At 47.0% G+C, this 15,997-nt stretch overlaps 1 protein-coding gene across 11 annotated transcripts; it reads left to right on the plus strand.

Annotated features, from left to right (window-relative positions):
• The first annotated feature begins 1,172 nt into the window (after window positions 1-1,172).
• MEFV (MEFV innate immuity regulator, pyrin) lies at window positions 1,173-14,240 on the plus strand. 11 transcript variants are annotated; one of them, XM_025275731.3, is made up of 10 exons: window positions 1,197-1,624; window positions 3,516-4,337; window positions 6,566-6,945; window positions 7,366-7,461; window positions 10,311-10,541; window positions 10,941-10,963; window positions 12,371-12,486; window positions 12,661-12,693; window positions 13,039-13,071; window positions 13,219-14,240. In XM_025275731.3, exons 1-9 carry the CDS (start codon window positions 1,348-1,350, stop codon window positions 13,068-13,070), a joined length of 2,010 nt encoding a protein of 669 aa, XP_025131516.3. In that variant the 5' UTR covers window positions 1,197-1,347; the 3' UTR covers window position 13,071; window positions 13,219-14,240. The 11 variants fall into 11 exon arrangements, 9 of the variants coding, with proteins under 9 accessions (XP_025131520.3, XP_025131519.3, XP_025131521.3 ...); XM_025275732.3 differs by lacking the exon at window positions 12,371-12,486 and having other exon boundaries at window positions 1,192-1,624; XM_006054849.4 differs by lacking the exon at window positions 13,039-13,071 and having other exon boundaries at window positions 1,196-1,624.
• Window positions 14,241-15,997: the final 1,757 nt, after the last annotated feature.

The raw sequence follows: 15,997 nt of genomic DNA on the forward strand, positions 1-15,997 counted from the left end.
AACAATATCCTTGGGAATTCCCTGGTGGTCCAGTGGTTGGGACTTGGTGCTTTCACTGCTGTGGCCCAAGTTCAGTCTCCAGTCGGGGAATTAAGATTCCATTCCGCAAGCCTGGAGGCGTGGCCATAAATAAATACATAAGTAATTATCCTCATATTCTTGTTCTTAGTATTTAGGATGGTTAGGGTATTTGGAATGAATGATACCTGATATGTTTTCAACTTATTACTAAATGCTTCAAAAAAGAAAAAACAGAAGTGTGCACATGTGTATGAGAGGGAGAGAATCACCAAACATAATACATAAACAACTGAGGAACAGGGGTTGAGAGCATATACGTGTTCATTGTACTATGCTCTTAACTTTTCTGTGGATTTGAAATTTTTCAAAAACAAAATTGAGGATAAAAATCATTGTAGCAGAAAGAGAGCAGTTAAGAGAGGAAGAAGTCACTACGCCCATACCACCTCCATTAGCTTCGGAGCCATGGCTGGGGCCCCACACTGGGCTGTGAGCCCTAAGGACACCTTTTTCACCCTTGTTTCTCCAGCATCCTGGCTCAGAACATGTGTTCAGTAACCATACGTGTATGACGCCCTCCCTCCGGGGTCTGCTCCTAGGAAGTCATGGCAGAGTCAACTCTGGGACAAACAAGTCACGATGGTGGTCCCAGGCGTGACATTCCTAGGCCTTTATGTTGCTGGAAGAACCAGACAACTGGAACTACTTCCACGGGAGTGATCCCAGGGCTTTTCTCTTGGCGTGCCTCCAGACCTTGCCTGTCTCCTCCGGCAGGGAAGGGCAGAGTTTGCAGGGCTGTATCTGCTGCCATTGGCTCCAGAGGGTCAATAAAACCCCAAGAGTCTGGAGGAGAGAAGCTGACCAGAAGGACTGACCCTCATCGTGATTCTCTGCAGCATTGGACCAGGGACTCTGTTCCCCCCACTCCCACTCCCACTTTCCTGGGAGGAAGGAGGGAAGCATCTGAGAGGCTTCCAAAGATCAAGAATCTGGAATCCAATCCCAGACCCTCCCTCAAAGACTAACCCACCACTCCGAAGTCCAGCCTGGGTCAGCGACAGCTGGCGTGCAGGACCACCATGTGTCTGACAAGGCTTTGAGCCCTCCCACCTGGAAAAACCTCTGATTCTTTGAAGAAGAGGACACAAGCCAGCAATGACACACTAACAGCCTTAGTCTTGGTTCCCCACCAAAACACAGAGCACTTCCTGTGCCTTTTCCGTTATTTCACAAGCTGCATCTTTTCACTGTCTGGGCACCAGGACAAACAGTAGTTTCTTCCCTCAGAGGCAGGACGACTGCCTCCAGTCTCTTCTGGCCAACACCATGGTCAGGACCCAGAGTGACCATCTACTCTACTCCCTGGAAGAGCTTTTGCCCTATGACTTCGAGAAGTTCAAGTTCAAGCTGCAGAACACCAGCCTGGAGAAGGAGCACCTCCGGATCCCCCGGGGCCAACTGCAGACAGCCGAGCCGGTGAAGCTGGCCTCTCTGATGGTCAACCACTATGGGGAGGAGTACGCCGTGCAGCTGACCCTGCAGGTCCTGAGGGCCATCAACCAGCACCTCCTGGCAGAGGAGCTTCACCGGGTGATCAGCCCAGGTAAGCGGCCCCAAGTGCCCTCCTCTTTCAGTGCAACCGCTGGCTGTTCGTGGAGTTGGGTGGAAGGTACAAGAGGGAACTTGTGTTCAGGCCAGTGCATACTGACTTGGGGGTCAGGAGTCCCAGGTCTGCGACAACTCCTGTGACTTCTTCAGCTGATCAAGTTCTGTCCCCTTCTCTGGTCTTTGCAGCTGGAGCAAAGCAAAGGCTCCCAGTGGCTTTAAAAAAACAAACCCAGGAGGTTGAGGTTCTGATTATGGGGCCAGATCAGGAGAGGCAGGGGCTGGATGCCTGCTGGTAGAGTCCTTCACTTCATTTGTCATTAACACCTACAGATGAGTATCTTCGGTCGAGCAAGAAACTAACCACTCCTATCAACTGGGTTGATGTGTAATATTGTTATCTCTTTTCAGTTTTGAGTTCTCCTCTAACACATGTCACAAAAGTATTCTAAAATTCTCAAAAGGGCTTTCTCCTTCCTTTTCTTTCTTTCCCTCCTTATTTCTCTTTCATCTTTTCTTTCTTTCCTCTTTTCCTTCCTTCTTCTTCTACCCCTTTGCTGTCACTTTCTGATTTTATTACACTGTGATCAAAGAATGTGGTCTATTGGATTTCTGCTTTTTGAGAGTCTTTTTTTTTTTTTTTTTTGAGATTTGGTCAGGGTAGGGGCGCTACTCTGGGACCAGTTTTAAAAAACTATTCTTCGATGTCTGAAATTTTCTTCTATATCTAGATTTTAAGACTATATCAGGAATGCTTTTCCTGTCCTTCTATGAGGTAGAACAGTTTACATAACAAAACTTCTCTGCTCTTTGAAAGAGTGATAAAGCTAGACTGTAATCTGAACCTGGTATAATTTAATGAGGATAATTTTTAATTTTTTTTTATTTTAAAACTTGGTTATGAGCCTCTTCAGGGTTTTCCACCAGTTCCTGAGGCAGTTTTTGTAAAATATGTTTTCCTGGAAAGCCAACAACAAAGTGTTTCAAGCAATCTTAATTTTACTATGGACTTTTTCAAACCAAAAATTAAGGTGCTAATTATAGGTTATTTTCTTTAGTAGTGGTTTTCAAATTGTATCCCAGGAAGACATTTCAGGGATTCTTTAGAAAGTTGGCAAATACTTGATTCAAAATTTATGAATTGTTTAACTTACAAAACTAACAAATTCATATTAAAATGTGCCATTAACCAAATTTTAAAATATTGGAGGCCATCAGTGTGATAGTTCATACTATACTTGAACTCCTTTTTATGGAGACTTTGAAATTCAGCCCTTTCTGTCATTTCTGTTTAATTAAATATTGCCCTGACATTTCCAGGCAAACTTGTTTTTTAAACTGTTTACACTGAACTGAATAAGTTAGGATTTTATTCATTTCATGAAACCATATTTACAGCAAAATATTAGCTTCTAAAGTTTTTTTTAATATAAATTTATTTAATTGGAGGCTAATTACTTTATAATATTGTATTGGTTTTGCCATACATCAACATGAATCCGCCACGGGTGTACACGTGTTCTCCATCCTGTTCCTCATGACCCTTGATTTCAAATTTTGCACCTATCTTTATTGACTGATAACTGAGTTTTGTAGATCTGTAAATCACACACAAATGTATACCAATTACTGTATACCAATAAACTATTCTATGTAAGACCTTATGTTGGAAACAACTTCTCCTGCCTAAAAAAGTTTGAAAAGTACTACTTCAGAAATAAGACAGCAGATAATGAATATGACCTTATTAAATGCTAATTGACTGCCATTGTCTAGAACGTCCCGAACTTCCCTAATTTCTGAGGGGGTTCTCTCTTCTCTCCCTTTCCCCAAATCTTGACTGTGAGCACCGGGCATTCCCATGCCTTTTCATCTCATTGTCTTTTCAGAGTGTCGGATACAAGAAAGTGACGCAGACAGCTCAGCAATGTCGGGTTCCTCTGGGGAGATGAAGCCCAAGAGCCTAAAGACCCCAGATGGTCTGGAAGGTGACAAGCAGCGACAAAGTGCTGATGGGGCTGGCTGCCCACCCTCCAGCCAGCCTGAGGCTGGCAGGGGGCCCCAGAAGAAGCCTCTGGGCAAACAGCGAGATCAGAAAGGCTCTGAGGGCCTGGAGGTGCAGAGCAAGCTGGGGTCCAGGAACACAACTCTGTCTTCCAAAAGAAGCCCTCTCCTCACCAAGGTGCTGCGAGAGAAGGAGAAAGGGAGTTATCCAAGCGTCAGGCTGCGGAGGAACGCCAGCTCTGCAGGAAGGCTCCAGGGACTCACCAGCGGGTCATTCGCTGGGTCCCCAGGAAGGAGAGAAACAAAGATATCAGAAGTATATTTACCTTCAGGAAAGAAGCGACCCAAAAGTCTTGAACTTAACATTTCTCCAGAAGAGACAGGACCCCTCAATCCAGAAATTCTTCTGCTTCAGGAGAAAATGAACACTGAGAATCCAAGCTCAGCAACCACTGCCAGCGAAGTGGCCACTCTGAAAACAGGGCTGACCGTGACTATGGAGAAAGGCTCCAGGAATCCAGAGCATGCCACGACCCTGGAGGGGACAGCACTCAGGAATACACCTTTCAGTGTACCACTGGCTGGAAAGATGATGATTGGGGAGCATCTAGAACCCACAGCTCCTTCAGAGAGAAGTGGAACTGGGGCTCCGAAGGCCTCCGGTGTGCCCCATGAGCCTTCAGATCCAGAAGTCTCTCCATCTTCAGGTAAGAAAGGACCTCAGAGTCCAGAAGACCTGGTATCCTTAGGAATGATGACTGGTGCAGGTTTTCCCGTGTGTGTGCACAGTTGACTCTTTGTGACCCTGTGGACTGTAGCTCACCAGGCTCCTCTGTCCATGGAATTTCCTATACAAGAATACTGGAGTAGGTTGCCATTTCCTACTCCAGGTCTTCTTCCCAACCCAGGGATCAAACTTGTGTCTGTGTTTCCTGCACTGGCAGACAGATTCCTTGCCACTGCACCACCTGGGAAGATGCACAAGCCTGCTTTTATCTCTACTCTATCCATTTCACTGGACCCTTGGGTCCACCTTGAAGGCCTCAATCCTTTGAAAATCTGGTTGTAGGTTCTGAATCCTGAAAAAAGGTATATCTGCACATCTTCACAAAATGTTGCAATGTTGCATACATTTCAGCTAGTTAGCTCTTAGACACTTCTTTAGAATCCCCAAGGGCTTCTGAACCTCAGGTTGATCATCTGGGAAAGACTAGGTAAATATCACCTTACAATACTCCATGGCAGTATGTCAAGGGGCTGAGATTCTGCCAGTCTGTCTCTCTGAGCAGAGAGGAAGCTGGTGGCCAAAATCGTAGGTCTCTTTTACTAGAGGCAGAACTTAGGATTATGATGGGTTGTGAATGACAGAAACACCAAAGTAACAGAACTGAAACAAGATAGACATTTGTTCCCCTTTCACAAAAATGACACATAGTCTGGGATGAATGTGGTACCCTCTGGCTAGGAACCCCAGCTCCTGCTGCTTTTCTGCTCCACAGAGTTTGAAGCTCATGGTCTCAGATGGTAGCATCCTCATTCCAGGCAACAGGATGGAGGGACAAAGGAGAACAGTATCACTTAGGGAATGTTTTTGGAAGTTTCTAGATGCTGCCCATGATGCCTCTGTTTTCAGCCTCTTGGCCAGAATGTACAGACATACCTCAGCAATAAAGTGGGTTTTGTTCCAGACCACTGCAATAATGCAAATATTGCAGTAAGCCAGTCACAGCAAAGTTTTGGTTTTCCAGTACATATGTTTACACTATATTGTAGTCTGTATTAAGTGTACAATTATGTCTAAAAAAACAATGTATATACCTTTTATTTTTGTCCTCACTGCATGGCTTGTGTGATCTCCATTCCTCCACCAGGGACTGAACCTGGGCCATGGCACTGAAAGGGTTGAATCTAACCACCAGACCACCAGGAAACATCCACACCTTAATTTAAAAATACTTTATTGATAAAGAATGTTCACCATCATCTGGTAGTACAGGGATGTCGCAAACCTTTATTTTGTAAAAAATGAAGTGTCCCAATAAAGGGAAGTGCAATGAAATGAGGTGTGTCTAGAGTCACATGACCACACCTAACTGCTAGGGAGGCTGGAAAATGTAGTTTTGGGGAGCAGGGGTGAGGAAGCAGTAATATGGACCACAAACAATGTCATCATAAGGGAAGGGGGAAACTGTCACTGGGGAGCTCGCAGTCTCACTTACAGATATGATATGAGTTCCTGGGACCCTGAGAGAGGAGGTGGTGGGAGGGGACTCGCGCATTGAGTGTTTCTATTTCCTCTTGTGTCTCCTATTATTTCTGTTTTATGAAGCTGTGCTGGTCTTGGAGCAGAGCTGGTCACAGCTGTAGGTCATCACAGTGGGTTACACCTTTCAGCCTTGTAAAGTTAACTTCTCTATTTTCACATCATGTTTTCTGAATCACGATGTGAGCACTGGCTCATTCATTCCTTCATTCAACACACACTTCCCAAATGTTTACCAGGTGCCAGGGGTTCTGCTAGGGTCTGTGGGTTCAACCACAAGCGAGTAACCATCCCCCGGGAACTCAAGTTATGCACCCTCTCAGTGGAGGTATGTGGTAAAGCCAACACCAGTAGAATGTCTTCCCATCTTTATACCACCTGTGTCAGTGCATGTGCAGGAGGAAGGCATAGAATTTATAGCAAAATGCCTTTCTTTAGGATAAATGCCCAAGAATTCCAAGTTTCAGGACTGGCATGAGATCCAGGCCTTAGCCCTCAGTCCGAGTGTTCTCGCTGGAGGGAAGTTGGGGGAGGACAAGCCAGGAAAATTCCTCAGTCTAACAGAGAATATTCACATCCCAGGCACAGATTCTCGCCACGCTGATTTGCAGCGTCCCCTGGTAGCATCTTGGGTTTGTCACTCAGGAGCTTTTTCCATTGCTGTGTCCTCAGGGAGGCTGCAGGACAAGGCTGTGTGTCCTCTCTGCCGTGCCCAGCAAGGAGACCCGGTTGGTGGCAGCTGTGTGCACATCTCCTGCAGCTGCTCTGCGGCTTCCAGGGACCCTGAGGCCTCACTCAGTCGCTCATCCAGCTGCCCCCGGTGCCAGGACTTGCTCCCGGGGAAGAGCCATGGAAGCCGTGAGTGGCAGGAGGGCCTGCAGATGGCCAGCCTGAACCCCAAGAGTCTGCCACAGTGTAAGCGTCACATGAAGCAAGCGCAGCTGCTCTTCTGCGAGGACCATGGGGAGCTCATCTGCCTTATCTGCCGGCTGAGCCAGGAGCACCGGGGTCACCGGGTGCGCCCCATTGAGGAGGCTGCCCTGGAATACAAGGTAGGGCTTCCTGCATTGGGACCCTTCTCTGCTGGGCACCTGAACACACCAGGGGGGTTCCCTGAAATGCTAGGAGCTGGTGCATTAGCCAGCATTCTTGGGCTGTAAATGGCAAACACATACAAATAGAGCCAGCAAAGAGGGATGCTGCATGTAGCTCAGAGGTCTATGGGAATCTAACTTCAGATTTGGCTGAATCCAGGTGCTCACAAGAAATCTTCCTCACCACCTCTTGGCTCTGCTTCTTTTGGTGTGATGGGGTCATTCTTCCTCTGGTTACCTCTCCCCATGCTCCTGGCTGCAGCACCCCCAGCTTTATTCCCTGAAGCAAATTTTCCCATCTAGGGTTGGCACCAACTAAAGATGGCAGGGGCCAAAGTTTAAGCTTCAACAAGTGTTGTGTGTGTGTGTGTTTTCCAGGAGCAAATTCAGAAGCAGTTGGACCATCTGAAGGAGTTGAGAAAATCTGGAGAGGAGCAGAGATCTCAGGGGGATAAGAAAACAGTGAACTCCCTGGTAAGGTTGGGGGTGGTCTGTGGCCTGTCATTGACTGGGTTCACCCCTGTAGAAGGAAGCAGGGAACCCAGAGTGAGGAGGGGTCCCTCAAGTCCTGTACTGGCTCACAGGGAAACATAGCTGATCACATATTTAGAGTCATCTGCTCCTGGGGGGCAGGGAATAACAGGTGTCCAGAGATGAGCTTGTCCCTGGGGATGGAGTCCACCTCCAGCAAGGGGCATCTCCCAGGACCCGGTCACACTTTCTTAGACTCACCACAAAACGGTTTAGAGAAACGGATGCTGTAAGTGAGGAATGAGATTGAGGAAAGGGGAGGAGAGACTTTCTACTTTAAATACTGCTCCATGTTGTTTTCATAATTCTTGTTATCTTTTTTTTTTTTTTTTTACAAAAGCCCTATTTATTTTTAAAATATATGGTTAAAGTGGACATTGTCTTTTAAAACTGTGGTTCTGTAACACCCCAGATTCCAATAAGTACCACTTAGTAGCCTTCCTGTTAAGGTGTTGTCCAGACTCTTGGATGCTTTAGTTGCTTCTGTTTTCCCTTTGTGCGGAGGTGCCTAACTAACCCACAGAGCCTTGATTTGTCTGATGCATTTCTGTTGGTTGGATTTCATCTCCCTGAGTTCCAAACTTGTCAGGACCCACCACACGGCAGTGAGAAACAAGCAAAGAAAACAAAGGGCAGGATGAGAAGGAGGGGGATGGGGGGGCAGATGTCCAGGTGTCTGACTTTTGGGAAACTGCTGAAAGAAAGAAAGAAAGTGAAATCGCTCAGTCGTGTCCGACTCTTTGCAACCCCATGGACTGTAACCTACCAGGCTTCTCTGTCCATGGGATTCTCCAGGCAAGAATACTGGAGTGGGTTACCATTTCCTTCTCCAGGGGATCTTCCTGACCCAGGGATTGAACCCAGGTCTCCCGCATTGGAGGCAGACGCTTTAACCTCTGAGCCAGCTGAATGGTAGTCAAATGAAAACCCTTTCCTATAACCCCAGGTGGCTTGAACTTGTGGGTGGAGCAGAGGTCAGGGGTGCTCCCGGTGGGGTGGAAGATGGTGAGGCAGGAGCCTGGGCTGCTCAGGGAAAGAAAAGTGTCCAGCCTTCCCTTCAGACACAGTGACATGGGCCCTTATGAAAAGGAAATGCTGTTTTCAGGCCTTCACCTCCTCCTCCTTTTTCAAATAATGAAAAAAAAATTTTAATCATAGAAAAGAGGGTAGGAAACCTCCTTTTTACAGCAGAAAGCCAGCTAAAACAAGTACAGAAGAATAATAATTGAATTAAAAGATTTCCACTATACAGTTGATACGGACAGGGATCAGCAACAGAAGCTAAATTTTTTAGGAAAAAACCAGCAGAGAACAGCATACTTATACACTCTCAAACTACCACTCCCCAAATTACTTAGTAATTATAAAGGAAATAATATATATTTACAGTAGAGACCGGTAGGCCCCTCCTTAACCAATTACCAACCATAGAATCCCTATACTGATGATGGCAAACTGGAGAGTCTGCCTCCTGCTGGGATGGGCTAGAAAGAGCATGGCATTAGGTCTGTGGCACCCTCACCCCCACCCCATGTTTCTCCTGAATTTAATCATGAGCAAAACTGTCAGAGAACTTTAGAATATAGGCCATTGAACAGGACGGTTGACCTGTCCTCTTAAAAAAAAAAAAGTCCACATTACTGCCATCAACAACAAAAGGTGTCCCAGAGTCCATGTTTAGGAACATCACATTGGAAGCTTGAGACTGGCCACATGTCTCAAGTTAGACACATGTGGGAGTATCTATGCCCACATGTTTAGTGCTTAGTTGCTCAGTCGTGTCTGACTCTTTGCAACCCCATGGACTGTAACCCACCAGGCTCCTCTATCCATGGGGATTCTCCAGGCAAGAATACTGGAGTGGGTTGCCATGCCCTCCTCCAGGGGATCTTCCTAATCCAGGGAACAAACCCAGGTCTCCCGCACTGCAGATTCTTTACCGTCTGAGCCACCAGAGAAGCCCATCTACGCCAAAGAAACAGCAAATGCCACAACCCAGTCTTGGTTTTGTTGTTGATAGTCTAGACTCAGACAGTGAGTGATGGGGAAAGTGACTTGTGCAGACCAGAGGCACAGGTGTGTGTCTGTGGTGCTGTGCTGTAAAGACTGGGAGAACACTCTTCCGCATTCGAAACCCAGCATGTGATTCAGCAAAGGCTGCTGACGTTACAGGGGAAGGTGTGTGGTTCCGCATGCATCGAGTTCATAGTCTTACTCCTTAATTACAGAAAAATACCAGGCAGTGTCGAAACCACTATCATATGTCAACTAGGGGACCACAGGTGGCAGGGGAACAGGGGCCAGGCAAACATCCACAAAGCGTCCTGGGAGGCCCTGGGCTGTCTGGAATTTACACCAGAGTTCTACCCACTAGCAGTCTTTGCTGTGTCTAGCAGTTTAGCTAATAAATGAATGTGCCCATATTAAAAATTAACAACAAAAGGTGCAGAGACATTTTTGGTTCAAAAGAACTTAAGAGATTTAGTCCTGTCCTTTTGAGCCAAAAATGAGATTTCTTCTATACAGTCTATGTGAAGGGTCCTCTTCCTCCTTGGAAGAAGGAAAGTTACCCTAGAGCAACTTCACCTGTCCACTGCAACTTTCTAGTGATGAGAAAGTCATGGGTGGCCAGTGTGCAAGAGTACTGGAAGTCAAGTTCACTTGCATCCAAATAGATGGACTGACTTGCCCCCATTCAGGGGGAGGACAGAGGACTCTCCCTTTGGAAGGTGGGCTTATGGGTATTCCCTGAGCATACAGGCCCTTACACCTCCCTGACTTCTGTTCCCCAGAAACAAGCTGAAACCCAAAAGCAGAGAATCCAGTACCAGTTGGAGCAGCTGTGCCAGTTTTTAGAGCAGCAGGAGCAGCTCTTTGTGGCCTGGCTAGAGGAGTTGGGCCAGACCATCAGCCAGGTTAGGGAGACATATGGCACCCAAAGGACGAGGGACATCACCCTTCTCAACAAACTGATTGGGGAGCTGGAGGCCAAGCAGTGCCAGCCAGAGTGGGAGTTTATGAAGGTGAGTGCAGCTGAGCCTGGCCTTCCTCTGTCCACTGTGCCCAGTAGGATGACAGGGGCTCCCAATACTGCCATCAGCTCTCCCCAACCCAGTGGTGAGGCCCTTGGGGCTGGGGTGGGACTTGTCCTTGCTGACCCATAATGCCTCTTGTGCCCGGGCCCCTGCAATGCATTCTCAGGAACCCATGGTGGCCTAGAATCTAGGGGATCCCCTGGCATCTCCCAGATGTCAGCAGACTTTGGGTACGGTTGTGGGCAGGCCCCAGCTGAGTTGCCACCTTGGTGATTAGAACTGGGGAGAGGGGCCCTGTTTTTGTTGATACTCTGGGGCAGGGAGAAGAGGAGTGAGCACAGCCCTTACAACACTGGTGATGGAGAACTTCCCTCTTTTCTCTCCTAGGACATTGGAGTCACCTTGCACAGGTACCAAGAGGTCCCCTGATGATCCCTTGGTGGTGGTGGTGGTGGTGGGGGTCCTGCAGGCAGCATCTGGAGAGGCAGCCCTAGAAGGGAGATGCTCCCAACCCTGGGGATGTGCCTCCTCCCATCTCCTGCAGCTTCCAAAGGCCTTTCTGGATTTGTGTAGGGAGAATGGGAGCATGATCAGGAGGGGAGTGTGGGATTGAAGACGGAACCCAATGAACACGCCTGTCGCATGGTGGTGGCTTCCTAGGAAACCTCCCCTAACCGCCCGCGTCCTGTGCAATTCACCTTGTGAAAACTGTTCCTGCAGGACTGCCTGCTTGCAGGCACAGGGAGAGAGGCACTTTCCAGAAGTGGATCTTCTAAGCCCAGCAGGCAGCGGTGGAGGGGGTGGGCAAGAGAAGGGGAAGAGATGGGGAAGGGAGGGGAGGAAGGGAAGGGGAAGGAGGCTGGAACCTACAATCACTCAGGGGAACATTACAAGATCTTGACATTCAGGCCCTGGCTGACAAATTAAATCTGAATCCTCAGGAGTATGACCCAAGCATCAGTTTTTTGAAGAATTTTTTTTGGTGGTGAAATACATGTAACACAAAATTTTCCATTTTAAGCATTTAAAAATGTACAGTTCAGTGAGTACCTTCATATCATCATACATCACAGTATTGAACATCACCATGATCCAACCCTAGAACTCTCTCATCTTCCCAAACGGAAACTCCGTACTATTATACAACTTCCCAATCTCCCCTCCCCCGACCCCTGGCAACCACCATTTTACTGTCTTTATGTATTCCACTACTCTAGCTACATCATATAAGTGGAATTATGCAATATTTATGTTTTTGTGTTTATCTCACTTAGCATATCTTCAAGGTTCATTCATGTTGTAGAGTGCCAGAATTCCATTCCTTTTATTTTTTTACATTTATTTTATGGCTGGGCTGCATCTTGGATCTTAGTTTCCCAATCAGGAATCAAACTTGTGGCCCCTGCAGTGGAGTCTTAACAAGTCAATCACCAGGGAAATCCCCTATTCCTTTTTAAATTTTGGCTGCGCTGGGTATTCCTTGTGTGAGTTTAATTGCTCTGTGGCATGCAGGGCCTTAGTTCCCCAACCAGGGATCAAGCCTCACCCTCTCCACTGGAAGCTTGGAGTGTTAACCACTGGACTGCCAGGCAAGTCCCCTGGTGTCTGTGGTTTTTAAAACTCCCCCGGAGAGCCCACCCCCTGGCCAGTGTTGAGGACCAGTGTTTAGAACTTGAAGCCCAGGAAGGAAGCTTTCTTTTTGAAGTGGGTCTGGGCTGTGTGTGCCTGGTGGAAGCTGCACCTCCCTTCCAGTTCATGAGACCTTGGGCCACCCCCATGCTCCAGCCCTCTTTTGCCAATGGTCTTTTTGCCTCTAGGGCCAAGATGGTGACTGTCCCTGAGCTGTGGGCCACACCACCAGAGGTGAAAGAGAAGATCCACCTGCTCTATCAGAAATCAGAGTTTGTGGAGAAGCGCGTGAAGCACTTCTTGGGTAGGTGGGCTTGCAGAATGGGAGGCGCCCCCTCACCTGCCTTCAAGACCCATGTAGCCTGGACCCCCTGGTGTCCCTTTTCTATCTTCCTTGTCCTTTCTGACTCTGCCTTCAGCCTGTCCCAGATCTGTCCCCATATGGGGAACCTAACTCAAACTCCTTCTTTCCTTTTAGAGACCCTGCGCTCAGAAGTGGAAACGTTCAATGGTGAGTATGGTGGTGGTAGTTTGTGTTGGCCAGGGGTCCCTTGTGCTGTTGATTTCTAGGCATTATTTAGAAGAGAAAAAAAAAAAAAAAACCTATAACAAAGGTGGGAGAAAAGTCATGACAAGTTCTCATAGTCTCTGAGCCAGGGTCACTGCCAGACCACAGAATACCCAGGGCCGGCTTGGGTGCCAGGGAGGAATGGCAGCCTATGAAGTCAGAGGAAGCCAGGCAGGTCCTGAGCGGGGAGGAGGGGTCCTTGTCTTTCCTTGTTGTGGGGATTGGGGCGGATGTAGTCCCTCTGACTGGGGATGCTCAGCATTGCCCCTATCTCCTTTTTCTCTGTAGTTGCAGAACTGATTGGTGGTCAGGCACCCTGAGGCGAGTAGCCTTGGCTTGCTGGGGTCCCTGCTCGGTCCCCCAGTACGTTCCCGAAGAAGGACCCTGTCCACGTTTCCTGGATGTGGGGAAAACCCTGTGGGGATGTTGTCCATGGACCTGAAGTCAGGAATTCTATTCTCTCTGCAGTTAATGTGATTCTGGAAGCAGAAACTGTCCACTCCAACCTCATCTTTCATCTTCTCTGATGATGTGAAGAGTGAGAGCCTTGGGGAAAAAAAGTGCGACCATCTACCTGCTAGTCCAGGAAAATTCTATAGCTGATTCGTGGTGCTGGGCTCTCTGAGCCTGCTCTCTAGCCACCATGACTGAGAAGTGAAGGTGGGCGACAAGCCAGGGTGGGTCCTGGGTGTCTGCAACGCAGCCATGAGCAGCAAGGAGAACATGACTCTGTCACCAGAGAATGGGCATTTGGTAGAAACAATGAGGCAGTAAACAATGCCAGGCGTGCACCTTTCTCCAGATCCAGATGGGGGAGCCCTGCTGGCATGGGGGCATCTCCGTGGACTACAAGATGGGGACATCTCCTTTTACAATGTGACAGCCAAATCCCACATCCCTCACAGCCACTGGCTACTTTCCCCCTGGGCCCCTTCAACCTATCCTCAGCCCCAGGACACATGATGGAGAGAAGAACATGGATCCTCTGACCATCTGTCCAGTGGGGGTGGCCACGGCCTCCCTGAATACCAGACACTTTGCATCTCCCTTCAGGCTCCTGGCTTTGAATCTTGAATCCATACACTCGACAGTCATTACTGGGTTCCAGTGCTGTGGGGAATATAATCAATAAAAAAACAGTCCCCGTGCCCAAGGAATTTATGGAACAGAAGCAGAAGTAGGCTGGGTCACAAATACTGGTAAGGGTAAAGAGAACACACATACAGATGATACAAGGATTTCAGAGTACACAGCTGCTGCTTAATAAATCCTTTTTAAGAATTAGCACCTAAGATGCTCCTAAGACAGAGCCTATCCTCATTTTCCCTCAGGACCCTTGGCAAGGATGTGTTCCTTCATTCTACCTTCCCCTGTCTTGAGGACTTAGGAAGCCTGAAGAAAAACAAGCAGACTAGATCACTACAAATCACTTTTGTACCTGGATTAATGAACTGTGGCTGGACCTCATAAATAAATCACTTAGAAATGTAGTTGTAATTGCATTTGTTGTCACACAGTTGATTACTGTGAAATGCTGTTTGCATACAGAAGACCATGAAAGAGATGGGGCTGCTGTTACTATTCTTCCTGAGCTCTATCGGCCAATCTGTGGGTCTGTGGAATGTTAGGTTCTAGTTCATTCTCCATTTAAAGAGACATAAAGAGAGAGGGGGAAGGAGAGGGACAGACTTGGAGTTTGGGGACAGTAGATGCAAACTATTACGTTGAGAATGGATAAACAACAAGGTCCTACTGTATAGCACAGGGAACTATAGCCAGTCTCCTGGGATAGACCAAATGAAAAGGAATATTAAAAAAGGATGTCTGTATGTGTATAACCGAGTCACACTGCTGTATGGCAGAGATTAGCACAACATTGTAAATCAACTATACTTCAAAAGAAAAAAATTAACACACCCAAAGAATAAAATGACATATAGAGAGGGATGTAAGAAAAAAGGAGGATCAAATGAAGATTGAACCACAAACTCCTGCTACTCCAACTCCTCTTCCCATCTTCACAGTGGAGTCTAGATTCTCCATGGTTGTGACCAGAGCACAAAATACATGCTTTCCTTTCTTCATGGAGCTTTGTTCTACATGCATAATCGACATGCTGACACAGCTCATGTGCCCTGTTTGCTCAGCCGTTCCCTGGGTTTGGCATGAACAGCTTGGTGTACATTTTCTGCCACCCTCCCATACACATGATTTTCCCTCCAATTGTTCCTAAAACTGTTTCAGAACGTGAATTAATTGACAATACTTGCAGTGGTTAGCCATACAATCCTTCAGAAAGATTTTAAATGTTTCATGCCTGAAGCAGTGTTGATCATTTACAAAATTTTTGCTGATATGATAGAAATGTAATGAGATTTTACCTGCTTTATTTCATTACCTGAAATTGAGGCTATGAATTTTTCCATGTGAATTTCTACTTTTTTGCTTCATTCTGTCAACACACATATTTGATAAACAATCCATAATAGTAATAGTTTTATTCAAGCCAAACTGAGGACGACAGCCTGGGAGACAGAGATTTAAGAAGTACTTGAACTGTGTTCCATAGAACTTCAAAATGGGGGGAGGCTCATATAGGCAAAACCCCAAAACTACATAAGTTGTTTGTCAAGAATTATAATTGAAGCTGGAAAGAATAAGAGTGCTTATTAAGTAAGGACTGGTTGGGGTCCAAAATGGTTGCAAAGTTACAAGGGGAGACCTTGGCCCATTAGGTTTCAGCTGGCAGCTACTAGCAGATACGTTTCTGAGAATGGTTTGTGCTATCCTTGAGTCTGATACAGTTCAGAAAATTGAGGTTCTCAATGATGCAAGCACAAGTCTGAAATTAAATCACAATCACTATCCTGCTCTATTTTGGATGCCTGAATCACAGTCTTATATCTTGGCAGAACAAGGAACATTGGGCTTCCCTGGTGGTCCAGTGGTTAAGAATTTGCCTTGCAACGCAGGGGACACGGGTTCGATCCCTGGCCAGGAAGATTCCACATGCTGTGGGGCAACTAAGCCTATGCTCCACAACTATTGAGCCTGTGCTCTAAAGCCAGAGAGCTGTAACTACTGAGCCAATGGGCTGCAACTATTCAAGCTCAAGACACAGCAAGAAAAGCCACAATGAAGCTCACACACTGCAATGAGAGTAATCCTCACTCCCAGCAACTGCAGAAAAGCCCACGCACAGCAACAAAGGCCCAGCATGGCCAAAAAGTAATATTAATAAAAAAGA

Source organism: Bubalus bubalis, chromosome 24 (genome assembly GCF_019923935.1).
Source record: "Bubalus bubalis isolate 160015118507 breed Murrah chromosome 24, NDDB_SH_1, whole genome shotgun sequence".
NCBI lineage: Eukaryota > Metazoa > Chordata > Mammalia > Artiodactyla > Bovidae > Bubalus > Bubalus bubalis.